Raw genomic sequence first — 27,657 nt, forward strand, 5'->3', positions numbered from 1 at the left:
ACATGGTGGTTATGCCATGGCCTTGACAGTAGTGACAGAATAGAAATGATCAATTTTATATTCTGATGCACCTTTTGGGAGTTATGCCATTTCTTTTCCATAGATAATAATATTTAGAAATTTACACCCTATATATTTTTTTTCCCTTGCACACCTGATTGATGCACACTGAAGGAATTGGCAAATTGTCAACTGCTGATGGTAAAGCTTTTGCAGACCCTGAGGTACTCCGGAGACTGACATCCTCAGTTAGTTGTGCACTGGATGAAGCTGCTGCTGCATTGACACGGATGAGAGCAGAAAACAGCCATAATGCAGGACAAGTGGACACGTATGTATTTAATGACATCTGCTTGGGTATTAGACATTTTCTTGTGGATTTTGGGAGATTAGCCAAATATTTATCTTTCACAAGAGTTTATAAATATTAGCCAAATAAATATTAAAATGAGTATTACATTTTAAGTGAACATATAAATGTAGATATATTATATAGAAATAAACATCGATATATTTAGTCTTTATTTTATTTTATTTATTTTTTGTAGTACTGAGGGTGAAACACAGGGGCTTTTCTACCCAGACCTATTTTATACTTCATTTGGAAACAGGGTCTTACTAAGTTGCTCAGAGCCGCACTAAGTAGCTGAGGCAGGTTTTGAACCTGTGTGACCCAAGTGCTGGGATTACAAGTGTGCGCCACCACGCCCGGCCTAACATTGATATTTTTATTCTTGCATTCACTTCTTACTCTGAGAATTCTTGTGAAATGTACTATACTAGGATAAATATAAATATAAATATACTAGGATAAATATAAATATATAAACTAATGCAGTAGTTTAATTACTTGCTACTCAAGTTTTTTTTTTTGGTGGTACTGGGGGTGGAACCCAGGAGCTTTTCTGCCTCCAGGCTTTACTCCCAGACCTATTTTGTACTTTGGAAACATTGTCTCACTGAGTTGCTGAGAGCCTCACTAAGTAGCTGAGGCTGGCTTCAAACCTGTGAGATCCTCCTGTCTCAGCCTCCTAAGTGCTGGGATTACAAATGTGCGCCACTACACCCGGCCTTGTTTTCTACTTCTAAAGAAATGACTTATTCTAAATGTTATAGTAATAAACTCTTAAGCTGATTGATTGGTTGGTAATAAATAAAATGGTTTACTAATGCAGTAGTTTAATTACTTGCTACTCAAGTATTGTCCATGGACTAGCAGTATCGGCATCATATAGCTTGTTAGAAATGTAAAAAAGGGAGGCGTGGTGGTGTACACCTATAATCCCAGTACTTGGGAGTCTGAGATAGGACAATTACAGGTTTGAGGATAGTATCTCCAACATAGTTAGACGCTCAGTAACCTAGAGAACAGACCCGGTTACAAAAGGGGTAGGGGGGTCAGATGTGGTGGTGTACACCTGCAATCCCAGCACTTGGGAGGCTGAGACAGGAGGATTGCAGGTTCAAGGATAGCCTTAGCAAGTAGTGAGACTCTCATCAACCTAACGAGACCCTGTTTCCAAATAAGAAAAAAAGTTGGACTGGGGGTATAGCTTGAAGGCAGAATGCCTCTGGTTCAATACCAAAATATAAAAGGGCTGGACATGTAGCTTGGTGGTAGATTGAACTGGGTTCACTATCTAGTACTATTAAAAAAAAAAAAAGGTAAATTATTGGGTCTTATTCTAGATTACTGAGTCAGGATCTGCATTTTAGCAAGAAATGTGATTTGTATACATACTAAAGTTCAAGATTTAGAGCCAGGCTTGGTGGTGCACACTTGTAATCCCAGTATTTGACAGGAGAATTGCAGTTTACGGACAGCCTCAACTACTTAGTGAGGCCCTCTGTAACTCAATGAGACCCTGTTTCAAAATAAAGAATAAAAAATAGGGCTGGGGTTGTAGCTTGGATGTAGAATGCCCCTGGGTTCCATCCCCAGTACCACACACACAAAAAAAAGTTCAAGATTTACTGATCTAGTCATTGAAGAGTAAGATTGTTTTCTTAGATTTTCACCTTTCATGTTACCAAATAAGATTTTAAGCCATAGTATCATAAACCAAAGTGGCAATTATTTGAACTACCTAATTTTCCAAAGAGTTTGTTTAAAATTTATCGCAATATGTTCTATGCATGGTGGCGCATGCATAATGGCGCATGCTTGTAATCCCAGTATTTGGGAGGCTGAGACAGGAGGATTGTAGGTTCTTGGCCAGCCTAAGCTACTTAGTGAGGCTCTTTGCAACTTAGTGAGACTGTTTCAAAATAAAGAATAAAAATTAGGGCTGGAGGTGTAGCTCAGAGGTAGAATGCCCCTGGGTTCAGTCCCTAGTTGTGTGTGGGGGATTGTTGCAATATGCTAGATGATTTTGAATTATAAAAAATTAGCATCTATTTCAAATTAATTTTTATTCTTTATTTTGAAACAGTCTCACTAAGTTGCAAAGAGCCTCACTAAGTAGCTTAGGCTACTTTTTTTTGGCTATTGATATTTATAAATAATTAGCATTAAAGACAGAATAATCAGCAAATAAGATACTCATAGAATTTTTTTCTCTTACTATAATATTTGTGTGTGTGTGACTTTATTTAATGAAATTTCTTATCTTAGGATGTTAAGTCTTTCTCTATCAGGTAATTGTTGAATGGTTTTGTTTTTAGTCGAAGTCTGGCAGAAGCTTGTTCGGACGGAGATGTGAATGCTGTTCGTAAATTGCTAGATGAAGGCAGAAGTGTAAATGAACATACAGAAGAAGGAGAAAGCCTGTTGTGTTTGGCTTGTTCAGCAGGGTATTATGAATTAGCACAAGTAAGCAGAAATAATCTTTAATAATAAAAATATGGAAGGGTTTTGATGTTTTATTATTTATAAAGTAAAATATAGACCAGGGTCTCCCCATCTCCCTTGTCTTTTTGGTAGTAGGTAAAATAGAAACAGATACACAATTTATTCTGTTGCTTGTATGTGCAACTGGTCATGGTTTTATTTTTGTGCTATGTAATTACTCAAAGCTAATTCTAATTAATAAGAAACTGATAGAAATAATAATCATATTTTAAGCTTTTTTGAGGGAATAATATGCAGCTATAATGGAAAGTAGTGCTTTATTTTCATTGCATTCGGATTACACTAACACTTTTAATTTTTTTCAATGTTAGCACAATATTGGGAAATAGCCATATTTTTTATCAGTTTTTGTCTGTTTTGCTGCTTTCTTGGTAGATAACTTCCAAATATACTACAAATTATTTGATTTATTTATAATAAATTTATTTATTTATATATGTTTATACTTTTGTTTATTTATTTGTTTACTTATTTATAATAAGATGGCTGAGATTTTACTTTATTTAAAGATTAGTATGGCCAGGCATGATAGTGCATGCCAGTAATCCCAGTACTTGGGAAGCTGATATAGGAGGATCGCAGGTTCAAGGACAGCCTCAGCAAGTAGTGAGACTCTCATCAACCTAGCAAGACCCTGTTTCCAAATAAGAAATAAAATCAAGTTGGTTGGGAGCATAGATTTTTCTTTTCTTTTTTTTTTTGTGGTACTGGGGGTGAAACCCAGGGGCTTTCTACCTCTGAACTATACTCCCAGACCTATTTTATACTTTATTTGGAAACAGGGTATAAGTTGTTGAGTGCCTCACTCAGTCGCTGAGGCTGGCTTCAAACCTGTGTGATCCTCCTGTCTCACCCTCCCAAGCGGGGGGATTACAAGCGTGTGTCACCACGCCCAGCTAGGTTGGGGGTATATCTTGAAGTTAGAATGCCTCTGAGTTCAATCTCCAGTACCACACACAAAAAAAAGATTAGTATATAAATGGTATTGTAAAAGTGTAGCATCTGACCAGGCTTTAGGAGTAGTGAGAATTAACATGTTTTCCCAAAAGGTGATTACCTTTGATTTTTCATCATCCATACTCTTAAAAAAAGTCTTTCCAGATTCAGTATGTTCTCTAGAAATGCTAATAATAGTAAGAATTGACCCTTTTTTTTCTGTGTATATTTTTTTAAAGGTGTTGCTAGCAATGCATGCTAATGTTGAAGATCGAGGGAATAAAGGAGACATAACTCCCCTGATGGCAGCTTCCAGTGGAGGTTATTTAGATATTGTGAAATTATTACTTCTTCATGATGCAGATGTCAACTCCCAGTCTGCAACAGGTTTGTAGGGAATGTTAATATTGATTGAAATAAACAAATTGATGTGATTAACCTGACATAACCTGAGAGATACACACTGGATTTCTAGGAAAATCAATGTAAAATTCATAGAAAAAAATCTTAGCTTTTGTGTACAATCTCTGATTAATAAAAATTAGTTGCCAGGTGTGGTGGTGCATGCTTGTAATCCCAGCATTTGGGAGGCTGAGACCAGATGATCGCGGTTCGCAGACAGCCTCAGCTACTTAGTGAGGCCCTCTGCAACTCAGTGAGACCCTGTTTCAAAATAAAGAATACAAAATTGGGCATTGGGCAGGGTGTAGCTTGGAGGTTAAATGCCTCTGGGTTCCATCCCCAGACCCACCAAAAAAAAAAAAAAAATTACTTTTTTTTTTTTTTGAGGGGAGTGATACTGGGAGTAGAACCTGGGGTTTTTCTACCTCTGGGCTATACTCCCAGACCTATTTTTTTTTTTTTTTTTTTTGTGGTACTGGGGTTTCTGGAAGCCCTTCTACCTCCGGGCTACACTCCCAGACCTATTTTTATATTTTTGAAACAGGGTCTCTTACGCCAGCATGGCTGGCTTCGAACCTGCGCGATCCTCCTGTCTCCACCTCCCAAACGCGGGGATTACAAGCGTGCGCCACCACGCCCGGCCTCTCCCAGACCTATTTTATACTGTATTTGGAAACATGGTCTCACTGAGTTGCTGAGAACCTCACTCAGTAGCTGAGGCTGGCTTCTAATCTGTGCGATCCTCTTGTCTCAGCCTCCCAAGTGTTGGGATTACAAGCATGTGCCACCACACCCGGCAAAATTAGTTATCTTCAAGAGTTTTTCTTTCTTTCTTTTTCTTCTTTTTCTTCTTTTTTTTTTTTTTGTGGGTCTGGCGATGGAACCCAGGGGTATTCTACTTCCGAGCTAGCTACACCCCCTGCCCTATTTTTTTATTATTTATTTTGAACTGGGTGTCACTAAGTAGCTGAGGCTGTCTGTGAACCGCTATCCTCTGGTCTCAGCCTCTCAAGAGTTTTTTAAAACTTAATTTCTATTTAGTCAGGATCAATAGTTGTTGTTGGTTTTTTTTTTTTTTTTTTTGGTGGTACTGGGGTTCCTGGAAGCCCTTCTACCTCCGGGCTATACTCCCAGACCTATTTTTTATTTTTTAGTTTTGGAAACAGGGTCTCTTAAGCCAGCGTAGCTGGCTTTGAACATGCGCAATCCTCATGTCTCCGCCTCCCAAGCGCGAGGATTACAAGTGTGCACCACCACGCCGGCAGGATCAATAGTTTTTCTGCTGCAAACAATTCTTTTTTTTGACACAGTGATATTTAATGTATAAGGAGGCAAAACTATAAATTGTATATTTTATAGTCTTTTATGTCATTTGGAAACAATCACTTGACCCAGCATTTGGGAGGCTGAGAGAGGAGGTTCACAATTCAAGGACAGCCTTAGCTACTACTTAGGCCCTTTTCAACTCAGTGAAACTGTTTCAAAATAAAGAATAAAAAGTAGGGCTAGGGGTGTCCACTTGGAGGTAGAATGCCTCTGGGTTCCATCCCAGTATAGCAAAAAATAAATAAATAAATAAAAACAAGTCACTTGAGCTGGGCATGGTGGCGAATGCCTGTAATCCCATTAGTGGGAGGCTGAGACAGGAGATCACAGATTCTTAGCCAGCCTCAACAATTTAGGGACTCTATGCAACTTAGCAAGACCTTGTTTCCAAATAAAAAATAAAATAGGAGCCAGGCATGGTGATACACACCTGTAATACCAGTACTTGGGAGGCTGAGACAGGAGAATTATAAGTTTGAGGACAGCCTCAGCAAATAGTGAGACTCTATTTCAAAATAAAAATAAAATAGGCCAGGGAGTATAGCTTGGAGATGGAGTGTCCTGGGTTCAATCTCTCAGTGCCACAAAAATAAATAAATAAATAGGACTGGGGTATAGCTTGGGGATAGAATGCCCCTGGGTTCAATCCCCAATACCACAAAAATAAATAAATATATTGAAGTCAACCACTAAGCCAAGCATTGGAAGGAGGGAGGGAATATATTGGGGAGGGAATGGGGTGGGAATTGGGTAGGAGCTAAATGGGCAATGTGTACATGTATGTCCACACAAGTTTTTTACCCCAATATGATGTATGAATACAATGCACCAATAAAAAATTTTTAAAAAGGGAAAAAATAAGTAAATAAATAACAACTTGCATGACTTTAGATTTTAAATTAACCTGAGAATGTTTACCATGTGAAGTATGCTGAATATATTTATCAATATGATATTCTAAAAAATATTTTAGGGTAGCAAAATAGAAGCTACTCTAGTGAGGATTACTCTTAATTATGTGTCACAACGTCATATGTCTTGCATTATAGCTATAGATTAGTAATGTTTCTTTGGATTTAATTTATGTGCTAGTGAGGTGATCACATGACTTTAAAAATATGAAGTAATGAAAGCATATCAGTTTTCTGTGTGCCAGGCGTGGTGGCACATGCCTATGATAACATTACTTGGGAGGCTAAGACTGGAGAATTGCATGTTCGATGACAGCCTCAGGAAGTAGTGTGACTGACTCTAATCAACCTAATGAGCCCCATTTGCCAAATAAAAATAAATAGGGCTGGGGGTGTATCTTGGAAGTAGAATGCTCCCTGGGTTCAATCCCTAGGACCACACATACCAAAAAAAAAAAAAAAAAAAAAGCAGCATATCATTTTTCTATATTATTAAATAAATGTTAAATGTAGCTTAATGTATTTTTTAAAAATGTTCTTAGAAGGTATTGTTGACCATTTTGCTGAGTACTTTGTCCCGATTGTAGTAATGACTTGCATAATGCCTAAGAAGTCCAAGTCATTGGATTCTGAACAGATTGGGTTCTTTTAATTTTTTTTTTTTTTGTAGAACTGGTGATGGAACCCAGGGGCATTGTACCTCTGAGCTACACCCCAAGCCCTATTATTTAGTCTATTTAATTATTTATTTATTTTGGTGATACTGGGGTTTCTGGAAACCCTTCTGCGAACTCTGGGCTATACTCCCAGACCCATTTTTATATTTTTATTTGGATATAGGGTCTCTTAAGCCAACAAGGCCGGCTTGGAACCTGCGCGATCCTTCTGTCACCACCACCAAGCGCGGGGATTACAAGTGTGCACCACCACGCCTGGTCTATTTATTTATTTATTTATTTATTTTTTATTTTCTATTTTTCTGGTGGTACTGGGGGTGGAACCCAGAGGCTTTCTACCTCCGGGCTATACTTCCAGACCTATTTTTTTTAATATATTTTATTTGGAAACAGGGTCTCACTAAGTTGCTGAGAGCCTCACTAAGTAGCTGAGGCTGGCTTCGAACCTGTGGGATCCTCCTGTCTCAGCCTCCCAAGTGCAGGGATTACAAGCGTGTGCCACCACGTCCGGCTGTATTTATTTATTTTTTGAAACAGAGTCTCACTGAGTTGCCAAGGGCCTCACTAAGTAGCTGAGGCAGTCCTCCAACTGCAATCCTCCTGTTTCTGCCTCTAGAATGCTGGGATTACAAGCGTGTGCCACCATGCCTGGCTTAAAATAATAGTTTTCTTTTTTGTTTTTTGTTTTTTGTGGTACTAGGAGTGGAACCCAGGGGCTTTCTACCTCCCGGCTATCCTCCCAGACCTATTTTATATTTTATTTGGAAACAGGGTCTCACTAAGTTGCTGAGAGCCTCACTAAATAGCTGAGGCTGGCTTCAAACCTGCGTGTTCCTCCTGTCTCAGCCTCCCAAGTGCAGGGATTACAAGCGTGCGCCACCATGCCCAGCAAATAATAGTTTTCTTGCTGAACCTTTAAAAATGATTCTCAGTCTTATGCTGTTGAATGGATCAAACCATCTCTATATTTTTTTTTGGTGTGTGTGGTTCTGGGGATTGAACTCAGGGGCATTCTACCTCTGAGCTACGCCCCCACGTTGTTGTTATTATTTTGCAGTACTTGGGATTAAACCCAGACGCATTCTACCTCTGAGCTACATCCAGCCCTGTTTTGTGTGTGTTTGTGTGTGTGTGTGTGTTTCTGCGGATGGAGCCCCAGTGCCCACCTTGTCCAGTGAACCACCACTCCTAGCTTCCCAGCCCTATTTTTTTTTTTTTAGAAATGGGGCCTAAGTTGTGCGTGGCCTTGCTAAGTAGCTGAGGCAGGCCTTGAACCTGTGATCCTCCTGTCTCGACCTCTGAAGTACTGGGATTACAAGCATGCACCACCACGCGTAACCTCCCCCCACCCACACCTTATTTTATTTTTTATTTTGAGACATGGTTTCACTAAGCTGCTGAGAGTCTTGCTCCATTCTTGAGGCTGTCCTTGAACCTATGGTCTTCCTGTCTCAGAGTACTGGGATTACAGCATGTGCTATCATGTCTGATTTTCCATGTCCTCTTTAATAACAATATTTCACAAAATGATATCAATAAATAAACAAGTGGCAGATTAAAGGGTAATGGTCTTTTAAAGAAATGTCGTTTGAGCTGGGCGTGGTGGCGCATGCTTGTAATCCCCGCACTTGGGAGGCTGAGACAGGAGGATCACACAGGTTCAAAGCCAGCCTCAGCTACTGAGTGAGACCCTGTTTCCAAATAAAATATAAAATAGGTCTGGGAGTATAGCCCGGAGGTAGAAAGCCACTGAGTTCCACCCCCAGTACCATAAAAAAAAAAAAAAAAAAGAAATGTTGTTTTTGAAGGAGTTATGCTGAAGAGTCTCTATTCCTCGTTTGCTGGGTCATATTCTAAATATAGGTTAATGATAAATGTCAGGAGGAAAGTCAGCCTAAAACAATGAATTGTCTTTGGAATAAATCTAAAGATAAAGATGAAGCTAAAGACCATTAAGAAATGAATATGCCTGGAAAGAAATTGTTGAGTGCTTCAAAGTTATACAATATTGGCAAAAAAAAAAAAAAGAATAATTGTGACTGATGCTTGGTGGTACTGGGGTTCATGGAAGCCCTTCTACCTCCGGGCTACACTCCCAGACCTATTTTTACATTTTTATTTGGAAACAGAGTCTCCTAAGCCAGAGCACGCGGCTGGCTTTGAACATGCATGATCCTCCTGTCTCTGCCTCCCAAGCGCGGGGATTACAAACATGCGCCACCACGCCCAGCTGCATTAGAATATTTTATGGGACGTATAGACTACCTAATGCTCTAATGAAGCGCAGTACATTAGAATATTTTAGATAGTGCCAGGCATAGTGGTGCACACTTGTAATCCCAGCATTTGGGAGGCTGAGACGGGAGGATCGTGGTTCGTGGACAACCACAGCTACTTAGTGAGGCCCTCTGCAACTTAGTGAGACCCTGTTTCAAAATAAAGAATAAAAAACAGGACAGGGGGTGTGGCTCGGAGGTAGAATGCCTCTGGGTTCCATCCCCAGATCTGAAAAAAAAAAAAAAAAAAGAATATTTCAGATAAAGGTTGAAAGTGATTTTTTGTGGGTGTGGGTGTGTGATACCGGAGATGGGATCCAGGGGCTTTCTACCTCTAGGACAGGCTACACTCTCAAGATTACAAGTGTGTGTGCCAACAAACCCAGCTTTTTTTTTTTTTTAATTAAAAAAATTTTTTTGGCACAGTACCTCTGAGATATACCCTAGCTCTATGTTTTTATTCTTTATTTTTGAAACAGTGTCTCACTGAGTTGCAGAGGGCCTCACAAATTAGCTGAGGCTGGCTGAAAACCTGTGATCCTCCTTTCTCATCCTCCCATAGTGTACTTCACTATGCCTGGGATAAGAAAAGGCATTTTAGAGAATGTTAGTGAACCACTGGATTATTTATTTGCTTAAATTTTTTATCTGGTTATAAAAGTATTTATGTGGTCATAAGAACATTTGAAGCTTAGTACAGTGACTCATACCTGTAATCCCTGCTACTTGAGAAGCTGAGGCAAGAGGATTACAAGTTCCAGGCCAACTTGGGGAATTTAGCAAGACACTGCCTCAAAGTAAATAGTGGTAGGATAGTTTCGCAGCAATGTGGAAGTCCCTGGGTTTAATACCTAATACTAGCAACAATGACTATTGACAAAAAAGAACATGTAAGAAATATGAAGTAGCTGGGCGTGGTGGCGCACACTTGTAATCCCCACACTTGGGAGGCTGAGACAGGAGGATCGCACAGGTTCGAAGCCAGCCTCAGCTACTGAGGCTTTCAGCAATTTAGTGAGACCCTGTTTCCAAATCAAAAAACATAAAAAAGGTCTGGGAGTATAGCCTGGAGGTAGATAGCCTCTGGGTTCCACCCCTAGTATTACAAAAAAAAAAAAAAAAAAAAAAACCAAAAACAAACACTATATCTATATCTATCTATCTATCTATCTATCTATCTATCTATCTATCTATCTATCTATATGAAGAAGTAGAAAGCATGAAAAGTTATTCTTTTTTTATATGTATGTGGTGTTGGGGATTGAACCCAGGGGAATTCTACCTTTGAGCTACACCCCCAGACCTATTTTTTGATTCTTTTAGTTTGAGACAGTGTCTCACTGAGTTGTGGAAGGCCTCACTAAGTAGCTGAGGCTGTCTTTGAACCTGGGATCCTCCTATCTCAGCCTCCCAAGTACTGGGATTACAGGCCTGTGCCATCACACCCATTTTATTCTTTGTTTTTTGAAAAAGCGTCTCACTGAGTTGCAAAGGGCCTCACTAAGTAGCTAAAGCTGGCCATAAACCTCTATCCTCCTGTCTCAGCCTCCATGAATGCGGAAATTACAAGCGTGCCCACCACGCCCAGCTATCAAAGGTTATTCTCTCATGATCTTTGTTGTACATAAGTCACCTCTATTACCATGTTTAGTTCATTTTCTTTTTTCTTTCTTTTTTTCTTTTTTCTTTTTTTTTTTTTTTTGTTACTGGGGATTGAATCCAGAAGTGTTATATCTCCAAGCTACACCCCTAACTCCCTCCCCTTTTCTTTTTGGCAGTACTGGTGTTTGAACACCAGGGGCATTCTACCTTTGAGCTACACCTCTAGCCGTATTTTTTTATTCTTTATTTTGAAACAGAATCTCACTGAGTTGCAAAGGGCATCACTTAGTAGCTGAGGCTGGCTGAAAACCACGATCCTCCTGTCTCAGCTTCCCAAATGCTTGGATTACAAGCATACGCCACCACGCTTGACTGTTTTTTTTTTTTTTTTAATTTATTTTGAACCAGGGTCTCACTAAGTTGTGGAGGGCCTCACTAAGTAACTGAGGCTGGCTACAAACCTGGGATCCTATTTTAGCTTCCCAAGTACTGGGATTACAAGCATGTGTTGCCATGCCTAGCTCATTTCCATATTTTTGAAGTATAAAGGCACATAATTGAAATAATGCCCTATGTACAATTTTGACTTCACTTTTTTTTTTCTTTTTTTTTTTTTGTGGCAGTGGGGATTACATCGCAGGGGCATTCTACCTCTATATCCCCACCCCTATTTTTATTTGTTAATTTGAAACTAGGTTTCTCTAAGTTGCTGAGGCAGGCTTTGAACTCAGATTCTCCTTTATCAGTCTCCTAAGTACTATGATTACAGGCATATGCCACCACACCTGGTGACTTCACTTATTTTTTATTTTATTAACTATTCCTTATCAACATTTAAAAAAATATTATGTAAGTTGGGCATGTTGGCACTCACCTGTTAATCTTCGTACTTGGGAGGCAGAGACAGGCGTGCAAGTCGAAACTAGTCTCAGCAACATAGTGAGACTGTCAGCAATTTAGCAAGACCCTGTTTCCGAATAAATAATTTAAAAAATTGGTCAGGGGGGATAGTTCAGAGGTAGAATTCCCCTGGGTTCAATTCCCAGCAAAACATACACACTACTGCTACTGCTGCTGCCGTCGCCACCACCACCACCGCCGCCGCCACCGCCACCACCACCACCACCACCACCACCACCACCACCATCGCCACTACCACTACTACTATGACCAGGCCTGGTGTCTAATCTCAGTACTTGGAAGGCAGAGACGTGGGAGTGTAAGGTTTGAAACCGGCCTCAAAGCTTAGTGAGGCTCTCAGCAACTCAGCAAGACCCTGTTTCCAAATAAAAATAAAAATAGTGCTGGGGATGAACCTGCTCCTTGGTTGAATTCCCAACACTCCCTCCCCAACAAATTATATATTTTGTTCCATTTTTTAATATAACAACTATTTTTGGGGTGGGGTAAATTCATTGGTTTCTAAATTACAGCAAAAGATGTAAAATTAAGATGATTAAGTAAGAGCTGGTGTAGTGGCCCATGCTTGTAAATTCCAGTACTTGGGAGGCTGGGACAGGAGGATCACAGGTTTGCAGCCAGCTTTAGCTACTTAATGAGGACCTCTGCAACTTATTGAGACCCTAATTGAAAGTAAAGAATTAAAAATAGGGCTGGGGGTATTGCCTGGAGGTAAAATGTCCCTGGGTTCAATCCAGTATAGGGGGGGGGATTCAATAAAAAATTTTGGTTCTGATTATTAGCATAGTGCTATTTACATGTTTCTTTGAGAAATATTCAGAGATGTTGCTGATATCAAGGAAATATAAAAATTTTCCTTGAGGATTCTTAGAGGTCATTTAATTAATTGTGTTTTAAAGTTGTTTTCAGTCAAAGAACCCTAACTTTAAACTAAATAGTATATTGAAACACAGATAAAATGGTATACATAGAAAAAGGGAACTGGTTTAAAGGAGGGTAAAACTGGGCATGGTGGTGCATGCTTGCAATCCCAGCATTTGGGAGGCTGAAACAGGAGGATCGCGGTTCATAGACAGCCTCAGCTACTTGGTGATACCCTTTGCAACTCAGTGTGACCCTGTTTCAAAATAAAGAATATAAAAATAGGGCTGGGGGTGTTGCTCAGAGGTAGAATGCCCCTAGTTTCCATTCCCAGTACCACATGAAAAAAAATTAAAGTAGGGTTATAAGCCAAGTGTGCTGGTACACTCCTTTAATTCTAGCACTTGGGAGGGTGAGGCAAGAGGATTGCAAGTTCAAGTGCAAACTGGGCAACTTAGTGAGACCTTAAAAATAAAAAAGGGCTGGGCGTGGTGGCACACGCTTGTAATCCCCTTGCTTGGGAGGTGGAGACAGGAGGATTGCATAGGTTTGAAGCCCCTCGCTGGCTTAGATCCTGTTTCCAAATAAAAAATATAAAATAGGTCTGGGAGTGTAGCCCGGAGGTAGAAGGGCTCCATCCCGGGTACCACCAAAAAATTAAAAATAAAAAAGGAACATGGGATGTAGCTTATTGTTAGATTACCTCTGGGTTCAATCCCAGTACTTCCCCCCCAAAAAAATGTTGGGATAGTTGGGGTCTTATATTCCTGGTCTCCCGGTCTTTTTCCTCTTCCATGATCTCTGAGGAACCTCCTGTGGTGGTGGCAGTGTGGGAAGTATGGAGAGTTTGAATAATTGGAAGTTATTTGGAATACAGTTGGAAAATCCCCAGATTATAGACTATTCCAGCGTCTTGCATATATGTGGGTGTATTTATTTTTGTACTGGAGATTGAACCTAGGGCCTCATACATGCTAGGCAGGTGTTCTATCACTGAGTTATAGCCCCAGCTTCCACCATCTTTATTTTAAAAATGGAGATAGGATTTTTTTTTTATTTTTTAGTTGAAGGGGGTTAGGGTTAGAAAGGGTGTTATGTATTAGACAGTAAGATTATATTGTATGATGGGTTCCTCCATAAACTCTCTAGATGACCAATGCAAATATTAGACTACTTGCCTTTTCCCACCTCTACTAATGGGTTTAATGTCATTGTAAATATAGAAAATTTCAGAAGAAAATTACTTCATCTTTCTACTAGTGAATTCATAATCAGGTTCATTTTTAATTAAACCATTCATTTTGTTTAACAAACGGCACCTACTGCCTGCATATTAAAGTCACTCAGGAAAATGGTTTCTTTCATACACCAAAGCAGTCAGTTTAGGAAGAGACGAGAACTGAAAACCATAGCATACCAAGCACTATGCACAAATAAAATAACAAACAAAACCCCCAGCTTTATTGAGGTATAGTTCATATATGATGAAATTTACTTGTTTTCAAAATGTACAGTAATGATTTTTAGTAGGTTTTTAAGGTGGTGGAATCATGAACACAATCTAATTTCAAAACATTTTCCTCACCACAAAAAGGTCCCTGAACCCATTTGCAGTCATCTTATTCTCAAACACTAATCTATTTTCTGACTATAGATTTGCCTTTTCTAGACATTTTATATTGTCCAGATAGTTATAGTATGTGGTCTTTTTGTATTGAACTGTTTGTTTGTTTGTTTGTGTTTTTGGTAATAGGGATTGAATCCATGGGACTTTTACCTCTGAACTACACCCTTAACTCATTTTATTTTTTGTTTTGAAATAAGGTCTCTCTAGGTTGCTGAAAGTCTTACTAAGTTGCTGAGGCTGTCCTTGAATCTGTGATCCTCTTGTCTCAGCCTCCCAAGTACTAGGATTGCAGGCTTGTACTACTATGTCCAGCATATATTAGGTTTTTAAGATTTTTTAATAATTATTGAGAAAATTAAAATAATACTTCTTTGTTGTTGTTTTTGTGATACTAGGGGTTGAACCCAGGGGTATTCTATTCCTGACCTGCACCTTCAATTCTATTTCATTTTTTATTTACAAACAGCATTTCAGCTAGATATGGTAGCACATGCCTATAATCCCAGTACTTGAGAGACTGAGTTGGGCGGATCACAGGTTGGAAGCCAGCCTGAGCAACTTAGTGAGGGTTTTGGCAATAGTGAGATCATTTCCAAATAAAAAATATATATAGCTCAGAGGTAGAATCCCCTGGGTTCAATCCCTAAGCTACTACTTAGTGAAGCCCTTTGCAACTCAGTGAGACCCTGTTTCAAAATAAAGAATAAAATATAGGGGTGGGGGTTTAGCTCGAAGGTAGAATGCCCCTGGGTTCCATTCAGAGTACTGCAAAAGAAACCCATAACATATAAATAAATAAATTATAATACTTCTGACCAATGACAACAACAGAAAAACTTGAGATGATAGTTGTAGTGGTTAATGTAAGAAAGTTGAATATGTATAATGATTACTAATAGCATAATCATAATTGTATCTGTATCATTTTGTATTTCTTCTTGTTCTTTGTTAGGAAATACTGCACTAACTTATGCCTGTGCAGGAGGATTTGTTGACATTGTGAAAGTGCTACTTAATGAAGGCGCAAATATAGAGGATCATAATGAAAATGGACATACCCCCTTAATGGAAGCAGCCAGTGCAGGTCATGTGGAAGTTGCAAGAGTTCTTCTAGATCACGGTGCAGGCATCAACACTCATTCTAATGAATTCAAAGAAAGTGCTCTTACACTTGCATGCTACAAAGGTACTCTATATATGTATGGATATTTGTAATTATTTTATAACAACTTTGAAATTGAGTGCTGAATTAATATTTTATAACAACTTTGAAATTGAGTGCTGAATTAACTTTATATTGTTTGTTTTCTCTGTGTTTTAAAATTATTTATTTAGTTGGGCATGGTGCCACAGGCTTATAATCCCAGTACTTGGGAAGCTGAGATGGGAGGATCATAGGTTCATGGCCAGCCTCAGCTACATAGTGAGGCCTTCTGCAACTTAGTGAGACCTTGTTTCAAAATAAAGAAAAAAAAAAGTCTAGTTTATAAGAGATGTAGAAAGCCCATTTTAGCCTGTATTTTCTGTAGAATAGTTTACCTCTGTATATTTCTGTATTATTTTAATTCATATTTATTCAATTAGCTATGGAGTGAACCAAATTAGCACAGATTTGGAAGGTTTTCGTTATTTAATAACTTTTGTTTATATGATTTTTTAAATCTCTATTTAAAAAATAATACATACAACAAAGAGAAATAATAGTATATACTTAATACAGAAAACCTGAAAAAGGTGGAATAGCACAAAGAAATTTTAAAATGACATGTGATGTATAGGTAAAAAGACTTGTGAATAGTATTTTAGTATATATGCTTCCAGTGTTTTGTGAACACTGTCTTGGAAATTCTAGATAAGATTGGTTTATCATGGAAGAACATTCCAGTGTGTTTTCGAGTTTTCTTAAAAACACACACATTTTAAGCAAAACAGTCATATTCTGATTTATAATCTACGTATTTTATTTAGCAGTATGTCATGAACATTTTCAATCTTTTTGCAGCGCAACTTTTGATGATCACACAGTATTTCACTATTTCATTTTGGATTAGATTTTGCTGCATATAAAGCATAACCCAAATTAATGATTTCAACAAAAGAGAAACCTAAGAATATGACATCTAGGTCTAGTATGGCAGTTTGTCTTCAAGATATCAGAATTGTATTTTCTGTGGTTTTTATCCTCAAGGTTACTTAGAAGCCAGGAGGGTAGCTAAGGCCCCAGCAATTCATATTCTAGGAAGGATGAATAGAATAGTCAGGCATGTTGCCATTCAGAAAAATCAGAGCTCTGTTATTAAGAAAGAATAAAAAAATGGTTATTGGGTAGAGAATAGTGGTCTCTGCCAGATACACCAAATGGGTACACCATAATTGCTTACTGTTGGACACTTGAATTGTTCCCAGTTTTTCACTATTATTAAAAGCACTGTGATAACAACCTTGTGCAGACATTTTTGCCTAATCTCTGATTATTTCCTTAGGATAAATTCCTGGAAGTGGAATTGCTGGGTCAAAGGGTATGGACATTTTTAAGGCTTTTGATACATATTGCCAAATTGCCTTCTAGAAAGGTTGAACCAATTTACACTTCCACCAGCAGTGTTTGAGAGTGCCCTTTATCCCACCATACACCCTCACCAACACTGGGTATTATCATTCTTTTAATATTTGCCATTTTGATAGTTTAAAAATGGTGTCTCATTTAATTTGTATTTCTTTAGTAGGAAGGTTTAATATCTTATTTCATCAGTTTAATATTCATTTGTATTTCTCTTTTGAATTACCATTTCATATCCTTCACCCATTTTTCTACTGGAGTGTTTTTCTTATTGACTATTAAGGCTTTTTTATATATTAAGTGTATCAAGAGGATTGAATTATTTTAAATGGCATTTTCTATGTCTGCTCATTGCCACAGTGAATTTATGATTATTTTAGAGTCATTTTTCTAGAAAGTATGATCCAAAGATACTTTACATGGCTATTATATTTGATAATTAGTTTATATAGATTAAAGAATTTAGACTTATTGCTTTACTTAACTAGAATTATGTGTTTTGGATAAATTCGATCTTCAAAACCTAAATAAGACCTTGCTGAGAGAGGTTGGCTCTATAGAACTGTTATTGACTTATTTATTGAATTCAAAATAAGTTTTCCTAAAGTATGTGTAGACATTGAAAAGAAAAATATTCTTCATTTTAATACTTATTAAATTGATAATCAGTTCTTTAATTTTTTTTTAAGGCCATTTGGATATGGTTCGCTTTCTACTTGAAGCTGGTGCAGATCAAGAGCACAAAACTGATGAGATGCATACTGCTTTAATGGAAGCTTGCATGGTAATTTTACTTGTACTCACATAAAATTTTATGGAAAGGAAAAGCGCATGTGTTAAAGGCTCTGAGAACTGGTAGCTGGTGTTTGGTTTGTATAATTTCTTAACCCATTTCTAAATTAAACACAGTTAATACTTGAATATCTGTTCCTTTGAAGAAAACGGTAACATGTAATTCTAAAGCAATATGTTTGATACCAGAAATATTATTATTATTTTGTTTTGTTTTGTTTGTGGGTCTGGGGATGGAACCTAGGAGCATTCTACCTCTGAGCTACACCCCAGCCCTATTTTTTTGTTCTTTATTTTGAAACAGGATCTCACTGAGTTGCAGAGGGCCTCACTAAGTAGCTGAGGCTGTCCTCAAACCCGTATCTTCCTGTCTCAGCCTCCCAAATGCTGGGATTACAAGCATGCACCACCACACCTAGCTAAGTCCTTTTTTCTAAAATAGATTTAATAAAGTTTCTTCATTTGAATCTGACCCTGTGAGTTTGAGGGTACAATGACATTTGACCTGGCAGATATAAAAAAGTAATTATTTTGAGGTACTGTTGAATATGCATTTAACAATGTATTGAACTTCAAAGAATGTGGGAATTTAAAATTATTTAGTACGCCGGGTGTGGTGGCGCATGCTTGTAAATCCCTCACTTCGGAGGCTGAGACAGGAGGATCGCGTAGGTTCTAAGCCAGCATCAGCTGGTTTAAGAGATTCTGTTCCCAAATAAAATATAAAATGGGTCTGGGAGTGTAACCCAGAGGTAGAAGGCCCCTGGGTTCCATCCCCAGTACCACCCCCCCAAAAAAAAAATTATTTAGTACGTTACCAGGTCTGATTCTTTGGGGTTAAATATAAGTTTGCTCAAAACTAAGGTAAAATCATTTAAACATTTTGAAATAATATTAATGGCCAGGTGTGATGGCACGTGCCTATAATACTAGCACTTAGCAGGCTGAGACAGGAGGATTGCAGGTTCAAAGCTAGCCTCAGCAATTTAGCGAGACCTACTTCCAAAATAAAATAAGGTTGGGGGTGTAGCTCAGAGGTAGAATGCCCCTGGGTTCAATCCCCAGTTCTTCTTCTTCTACTACTACTACTACTACTACTACTACTACTACTGCTGCTGCTGCTGCTGCTGCTGCTGCTGCTGCTGCTGCTGCTGCTGCTGCTGCTATTACTACTAGTACCAATTGTAATAATACTAATAATAAATTTGCCATATGGCTTAGATAGTATGCTATCTAAGATAAGTCTTCTAATCTTCCTTTCTCTCGCTTCTGTTCTCCTACTTTAAAATTCCAAAACAAGCTGGGCATGGTGGCGCACGCTTGTAATCCCAATGCTTGGGAGGCTGAGACAGGAGGACTGCACAGGTTTGAAGCCAGCCTCAGCTACTTAGTGAGGCTCTCAGTAACTTAGTGAGACCCTGTTTCCAAATAAAATATAAAATAGGTCTGGGAGTATAGCCCGGAGGTAGAAAGTCCCTGGGTTCCACCCCTAGTACCACCAAAAAAAAAAAAAAAAAAATTCCAAAACAAAAAAATTTTTCTCCTTGTTTTACCTCTGAAAACCTGCAGGATGGACATGTAGAAGTCGCACGTTTGCTTTTGGATAGTGGCGCTCAAGTGAACATGCCTGCAGATTCATTTGAATCTCCACTTACACTAGCTGCCTGTGGAGGGCATGTTGAATTGGCAGCTCTACTTATTGAAAGGGGTGCAAATCTTGAAGAAGTTAATGATGAAGGATATACTCCCTTGATGGAAGCTGCTCGTGAAGGACATGAAGAGATGGTGGCACTACTCCTAGCTCAAGGTAAAGCAGTTTTACTTCTTAAAAAAATATTAAACCAGGCATGGTGGTACTCTCCTGTAGTTCTGCTACTTGGGAGGTTGATATGAAAGAATGACATGAGCTGGTAAGTTTGAGACCAACCTGGAAAGCATAGCAAGACTCTGGCTCAAAATAAAAAAGTTTCCTTTGGGATTTTTGTGTTAGTATCAGTGAAGTTTACTATAACTAGAGTATTTTTTTCCATTAATGATAAAAGATACTCTCAATACTCTAGAAGGAACAAAAACAAAAGATAGAGATGAACTCAGAATAATATCTTTATCATGATTCTCTTTTAAGTATTTTTACTCATTTGTATGTCTTCCCAGGAGCAAATATAAATGCCCAGACAGAAGAAACCCAAGAGACTGCCCTTACCTTGGCTTGCTGTGGAGGATTTTCTGAAGTTGCAGACTTCCTCATTAAGGCAGGGGCTGACATAGAACTTGGCTGCTCCACACCTCTGATGGAAGCTTCTCAGGAGGGACACTTGGAGTTGGTTAAATATTTGCTGGGTGCTGGTATGTGGCTTTAAGAATGTTTATAGCATAGACAGATGAATATAAATAATACTTTACTTACATATGGAATCTGAAAAACTTGAACTCATAAAAATAGAGTAAATGATTACCACAGTGTAGGGGGTGGGGTTTGGGAGGTAAAGGGTGAAAAAGAAAAAGGGGACATGTTGGTCTTAGGGTACAAAGGTTCAGTTAGAGAGGAGGAATTATTTTTAGAAATCTATTGCATAATATGGTAGCTACAGTCAACAATATGTAGCATATATTTGAAAATTCCTAAAACAGTAGATTTTAAATGTTCTCACCACAAAGAAGTGATAGGAATGACTGGATATGCATGCCTGTAGTCCTAGCACTTGGGAGGCTGAGACAGAAAGATTATAGACTCTGAGATTAGCATCAGCAATTTAACTAGGCCTTCAGCAACTTAGTGAGATCCTGTTTTAGAATAAAATATAAGGAACCTGCCTTGGTTCCACACCTATAATTCTTGTACTTAGAGGAGTCTGAGACAGGAGAATCATGGGTTTGAGGACAGCCTCAGGAAATAGTGAGGCTCTCATGACCTAGTGAGACCCTGTTTCCAAGTAAGAAATAAAATTGGGCTAGGGTTGTAGCTTGAAGATAGAAAGCCTCTGGGTTCAATATCCCAATATCATAACAACAACAAAAAAAGCTGGACCTGGTGGCACACGCTTGTAATCCTAGTATTCTGGAGCTGAAACCAAAGGATTGCAGTTTGCGGACAGCCTCAGTTACTTAGTGAGGTCCTTTGCAACTCAGACTCTGTTTCAAAATAAAGAATACAAAATAGGGGTAGGGGTGTACCTTGGAGGCAGAATGCCCCTGGGTTCTATCCCCTGTACCACAAGAAGAAAAAAAAGAATAAGATAGGACCGGAGGTATAGCTTGAAGGTAGAATGCTCCTGGGATCAGCCCCCAGTCAAAAACACTCGCACAGAGATATATGAGCTGATGTTACTTACTTTGAATTAGTCATTTCATAGTATGTACATATTTTTATAACATCATATTGTACCCCTTTAATATATACAAGTATTTGTCAGTAAAAAAAATGAGCCGGGCATGGTGGCCCACACTTAAAATCCTAGCATTTGAGAGACTTAGACAGGAAGATTGTAGTTCGCGGACAGCCTCAGCTACTTAGTGAGGCCCTGTTTGAAAATAAAGAATAAAAAAATAGAGTGGGGGGTGTAGCTTGGAGGTAGAATGCCCCTGGTATCCATTCCCAGTACCACAAAAATAAATTAGTAAGTAAATAAATAAATAAAAATAAAAGTCTTTAAGAAACCTTTATATTGCTTTATTAACTTTGGCAATTAATTTTAACTTTTTCATTTATACAAATTTCAAATACAGCTCTACAATTTTAGGTTCTTAAATATCTAAAAATTTCATTTTGTAAAAGATTACAGCTGGGCATGGTGGCACACACCTGTAATCTCAGTACCTGGGAGGCTGAGATGGAAGGATCACAGTTTTGCAGCCAGCCTTAGCTACTTAATGAGGCCTTCCACAACTTAGTGAGACCCTATTTTAAAATAAAGAATTAAAAATAGGGCTGGAGTGTAGCTTGGAGGTAGAATGTCCCTGGATCCAATCCCCAGTACTGCAAAAAGATGAAAAAAAAATTTAAAAAAGGAAGAAAGATTACTTATAATTAATATTTGCTTAGTGACCGTAAGGTTCTCATCCACCTCTCTCTGTTCATAGTTTGTGGCTTCAGGGAAAAGCTAGTTTCTCCTACTTAGTTTCTATTAATAAAAAGAGGTAGGAGGCCTGGTGTGGTGGCACACACTTGTAATCTCAGCATTTGGAAGGCTGAGATGGAAGGATCAAAGTTCACGGACAGCCTCAGCTACTTAGGCCCTTTGCAACTCAGTGAGACCCTGTTTCAAAATAAAGAATAAAAAATAGGGCTGGGGATGTAACTCGGAGATAAAATGCCCCTGGGTTCCAAGTACCACAAAAAAAAAAAAAAAAAAAAAAAAAAGAAAGAAAGAAAGAAAGAAAGAAAAAAAAAACGAGCTGGGGATGATGAGATTACCCCCCCCCCCAATCTGTCCTCCTTCCCTCCCACACACTCTCTTTCTGTGTACTGGGGATTTAACACAGGGCATTTTACCTCTCAGAAACACCCCTACCTTATTTTTATTTTGAAAGGGAGTATCACCAAGTTGCTGCGTCTAGCCTAGAATTTGTGAGCCTTCTGAGTCTCCCAAGTACTGGGATTACAGGCATGTGCCACAAAGCTTGGCTGATAAGATACTTTTTGTTAGTTTTTGGTACTAGTGATTGAGCGCAGGAGTATTCTACTGCCAAGCTACACCCCGAGTTCTATTTTTTAATTTTTATTTTGAGACAGGGTCTTACTAGGTTGATGAGAGTCTCTCTACTTGCTGAGGCTGTCCTTCAGTCTGTGATGCACCTGTTTCAGCCTCCCAAGTACTGGGATTACAGGCATATGTCACCACACCTGGCTGACATACTTTTAAGTATGTTCATTTCTTAACATTTCTAAGTTGTTTGAATAAAAAAGGAATTAATTTCTTTGGGCAGAGTGCTTAGTTATAAAATATTTGAGGTTTATTCATTAGTTTAGTTTTATTTTTGGCCTGGGATGTGAACCCAGAGATATTCTACCTCTGAGCTACACCCAGAGCCCTATTTTACTTTTAAGCAGGGTATTACTAAGTTACTGAGGCTGACCTCAAACCTATGATCCTCCTGTTTCAGCCTCCCACATACTGGTTTATTTATTCTTAAGCAATAGTAAGCAATAAATATTATATACAATATTTGCCATTTTATAGAGTATGACAAAATCTTATCCAGATATAACGGTTATATGTGTTAGAAATAAAATACAACTTTTCACATTTTTCTAAGTCTGAAATATTTAAAACCTCATATATAAAAATAAATCTAAAGAAAAAATATTTAGCAAAACCAGTCAAACTTTTAGAACTTTTACTGTTAATATTAATTTATCTTATTTATTTATTTTTTCCCTTTTTTGGTGGTACTAGGGATGGAACCCAGGGGTCTTCTACCTCCGGGCTACACTCCCAGGCCTATTTTAGATTTTATTTGGAAACAGGGTCTCTTAAGCCAGCTGAGGCTGGCTTTGAACCTGTGTGATCCTCCTATCTCAGCCTCCCAACCATGGGGATTGCAAGTGTGTGCCACCACGCCCGGCTAATACTAATTTAAATATAGCTCAGCTTTAATTTTTCTCTCTATTTTGGGGGGGGGGGTTGAACCCAGGGAAATTCTACCTCTGAGTTATACCTCCAGTCCTATTTTTATTTTTATTTGGAAACATGGTCTCACTGCTTGCTGGCGCTGTCCTCAAACCTATGATCCTCCTGTTAGAGCCTCCCAAATACTGGGATTACAAGCATGTGCTACCACACCCAATTTTCTTTTTTTGTGGGGGGGGTACTGAGACTTAAATCCAGGGGCATTCTACCTCTGAGCTATGTCCCCAGCCCTATTTTATTATTTACTTGGAAACAGGGCATCACTAAGTTGCTGAGGCTCGTCATGAACCTGCGAGCTTCCTGTGTTAGCCTCCCATGTACTGCAATTACAAGCATGTGTACTATGTCTGGCTTCAATATTTCTTTTATTATTATTAATAGCAGTATTCTTTATTTCATTTTATTCTTTTGTGTGTGTAGGTTAAACTTGACCATTCTGTTTCTGAGCTGTATTTCCAGGAACCCAGGGGCATTCTACCTCCAAGCGACACCTCCAGCCCTGTTTTTTATTCTTTATTTTGAAACAGGGTTTGAATTGCAAAGGGCCTCACTAAGTACCTGAGGCTGTCTGTGAACCATGAGATTCTTGTCTCAGCCTTCCAAATGCTTGGATTATAAGTGTGCACCACTACTCCTGGCTTTTATTTTTTATTTTGAAACGTGGTCTTGCTAAGTTGCTGAGAGCTTTCCAAGTTGCTGAGGCTGGCATCAAACCTGTGATTCTTCTGTCTCAGCCTCCCAAGTATTGGGATTATAGTTGTACACTTCCATGCCTGGATTGAATTTTCCTTATAGATAAAAAACAAAACAGCCGGGCGTGATGGCGCACACTTGTAACCCCTGCGCTTGGGAGGCAGAGACAGGAAGATCGCACAGGTTCGAAGCCAGCCTCGCTGGCTTAAGAGACCCTGTTTCCAAATAAAAATATACTAAAAAAAAAAAAATAGGTCTGGGAGTGTAGCCCAGAAGTGTTTCCAGGAACCCCAGTACCACCAATAAATAAATAAATATCATGAATTTTTTCAGTACTTCCAGCTCAGAATCAGAGTTTTTAACTTAAACTCAACAATATTATATATTTGTTTTCTCTTAACCAGGACATGAATTTTGGTTTAGAGCCAAATTTGATTTATACTACAATATTCATAAAACTGTCTTAGAATACAAAACAACACTACTAATATGTTTTCCGAATATGTTTTAACTTTTTTTTTTTTTACAGATCTTTTATTCCTTAAAATAAAATCTTATTAGAAATGTATACAGAATCTAGGCATGGTGGCACATGCTTGTAATCCCAGAATTTGGGAGGCTGAGACAGGAGTATCACAGTTTGAGAACAGCCTCAGCTACTTAGGCCCTTTGCAACTCAATGAGACCCTGTTTCAAAATAAAGAATAAAAAATAGGGCTGGGGGTGTAGCTCAGAGGTACAATGTATCTGAGATCCATCCTCAGTACTGCGAAAACAAACAAAAAAAGAAATGTATATGGAAGCTGGGCATAGTGGCGCATGCTTGTAACCCCAGCATTTGGGAAGCTGAGACAGGAGGATTGTGGTTTGTGGACACCCTCAGCTACTTAGTGAGGCCCTTTGCAACTCAGTGAGACCCTGTTTCAAGGTAAAGAATAAAAACTAGAGCTGGAGGTGTTGCTCGGAGGTAGAATGCCTCTGGGTTCTATCCTCAGTACTGCAAAAAAAAAAAAAAAAGAAAAGAAAAGAAAAGAAAAATGTATATGGAAATTTCTGAGTTTTTGTAATCATTTGGTTTGGTTTAGAGCTGAGTACGCTGACACACACCTGTAATCTCAGTACTTAGGAGGCTTAGACTGAAGGATCGCTGACTCAGGGCCAACCTCAGCAACTTAGCAAGACCCAGTTTCAAAATGAAAACTAAAAGTGAGGTGAGGAATGAAGCTGAGAATGGTGCTTAGAGGTAGAAGCCCCTAGGTTCAACTCCTAGTATCAAAAATTAAAAAATAATTCAGTAGTGTAGCCCAGTTGTAGAGCACCTTTGGTTCAATTACCAGTTACACACACGCGCGCGCACACACACACATTTGTTTTAGTTCTTTTTTATGTAACTAAAACATTTTTGTAGCACATAAGAAAGAAAATGAGGACCTGGGTTTTGTGGCACACACCTTTCATCTCTAATACTTGGGAGACTGAGACAGGAGGACTGCAGGTTTGAGGCAGTCTCACCACGTTAGCAGGTCCCTCAGTACTTTGTGAGAGCTTGTTTCCAAATAGCAAATAAAATAGGGCTGAGGATGTACCTAAGGTGTAGAATAGCCCTAGGTTCAATCCAAGAAAGAGAGAAAAAAAAAAAAAAATGAATGAGGATACTTAATGCATTCTGAAGATATTGTCACAATTTTAATTTTTCAATTTCAACAGACTGCAAAATTGAACTCTCTAATATAATTGTATTGTTCACAAAGTAAATATGTGATTTTTCTTTGTTAGGTGCTAATGTGCATGCTACAACAGCAACAGGAGACACAGCCCTAACTTATGCTTGTGAAAATGGACACACAGATGTTGCAGATGTTTTACTTCAAGCAGGAGCTGATTTAGTAAGATATTTTAAAATTCAAATATTTTTGCGTGAATGTTAATACTTGTCCATTCATATTTAACATTTAAAAAATACTAGTACAGACCAATGATTTTCCTATCTTATGTAAAAATCACTTTTTAAGAAGTGGTTACTTGTAGTTGTTGTATCTATTAAATGCTTAAACTCAAGTATATAACAGTAATATCAACTACTTGGGAGCCTAAGGCAGGAGGATTGCAAGTTTTAGGCCAGCCTGGGCAACCTAATAAAACCCTTTGTCACCGGGCATGGTGGCACACTCTTGTAATCCCAACATTCAGGGGCTGAGACAGGAGGATCAGGGTTCGCAGAAAGCCTCAGTTACTTAGTGAGGCCCTCTGCAACTTAGACCCTGTTTCAAAAATAAAAAAAGAATAAAAATTAGGGCAGGGGGTGTGGCTTGGAGGTTAAATGCCTCTGGGTTCCATCCCCAGACACCCCCCCCCCAAAAAAAAGACCCTGTGTCAAAATAAAAAAGAAAAGGACAGATGTAGCTCAGTAGTAGAGTGCCCTTGAGTTCAATTTCTATACCACACAAGAAAAAACATTTGAAAATATTTAGTATTTAATAATTGTATATTGAGCCAGGCATGGTGGCACACGCTTGTAATTCTAGCATTTGGGAGGCTGAGATAGGAGGATTGTAGTTTGTGGCCAGCCTTAGCTATTTAGTGAGGCCCTTTGCAACTCAAAAGAGACCCTGTTTCAAAATAAAGGATAAAAAATAGGACTGAGAGTGTAGCTCAGAGGTAGAATGCCACTGGGTTCCAACCCCAGTACCACCAAAAAAAAAAAAGTATATTGTTCTTTTTCCTAGGTAAAACTGTATGTTTTATGTTTTGTTTTTTGGTGGTACTGGGGGTGGAACCCAAAGACTTTTCTACCTCCGGGCTATACTCTCAGACCTGTTTTATACTTTATTTTTTTATTTAAGTAGCTGAGACTGGCTTTGAACCTGTATGATCCTCTTGTCTCAGCATCCCAAGCTCTGGGATTACAAGTGTGCACTACCACATCCAGCTTCCTGTACTTTTTAAACTGCCCTTTATTAAATATATCATAAATTCAATTATGTGTTCATAGAGTATAATAACTTTCAAATCACTTTGATATTTTTTGTTTCACTCATTAAATATTTAAACAAAGCTTCTATTGTTCATCATTGTCCTAACATTGCAATGTTCTCTTCTTTTTCTGTTCTTTTAGTATTTTCTGTGTTGGCTTTTAAACATTTCAAATTAGATGGCATGTTCACATTTGTAATAATTCTTACAATAATAGAAAATTATAAATAATATAATCAGGGATTCTCCCTCTTTCCCCCTGTGGTACTGGGGACTGAATGCAGAAGCATTCTATCTCAGCTACACCCCATGTCCTATTTTTAACTCTTTATTTTGAAACAGAGTCTCACTAAGTTGTGGAGGGCCTCACTAAGTAGTTGAGGCTGTTCACAAACTCAGAATCCTCCTGTACTGGGATTACAAACATGCTCCCTCACACTTGGCCTATTTTTTATTTTTTATTTTGAAACAGGGTCTCACTAAGTTACAGAGGGTCTCACTAAGTACCTGAGGCTGGCCATGAACCGCGATCCTCCTTAGTCTTTCAACTACTGGGATTACAATTATGCATCGCCCTGCCTGGCTTAATTAACAATTTTACTATTTAATCATGCTGAAA

General features: G+C 38.5%; 1 protein-coding gene across 5 annotated transcripts in view; it reads left to right on the forward strand.

Annotated features, from left to right (window-relative positions):
- The window catches only part of LOC308274910 (ankyrin repeat and KH domain-containing protein 1), a gene marked incomplete at both ends in the record, with an annotated part of 154,066 nt that overhangs the window by 30,797 nt on the left and 95,612 nt on the right, over positions 1-27,657 (forward strand). For 3 of the 5 annotated variants that reach the window (XM_080712874.1, XM_080712875.1, XM_080712876.1), the window contains 8 exons: positions 175-331; positions 2,665-2,812; positions 4,027-4,174; positions 15,343-15,576; positions 17,640-17,734; positions 19,312-19,549; positions 19,897-20,088; positions 25,842-25,951. In XM_080712874.1, coding sequence (XP_080569000.1) covers positions 175-331; positions 2,665-2,812; positions 4,027-4,174; positions 15,343-15,576; positions 17,640-17,734; positions 19,312-19,549; positions 19,897-20,088; positions 25,842-25,951 — 1,322 coding nt within the window. The remainder of the gene's footprint in view (positions 1-174; positions 332-2,664; positions 2,813-4,026; positions 4,175-15,342; positions 15,577-17,639; positions 17,735-19,311; positions 19,550-19,896; positions 20,089-25,841; positions 25,952-27,657) is intronic. The other 2 variants (XM_080712877.1, XM_080712878.1) reach the window with 2 other exon arrangements.

Source organism: Muscardinus avellanarius, assembly GCF_963383645.1.
Source record: "Muscardinus avellanarius genome assembly, chromosome: 1".
Classification (NCBI taxonomy): Eukaryota; Metazoa; Chordata; class Mammalia; order Rodentia; family Gliridae; genus Muscardinus; species Muscardinus avellanarius.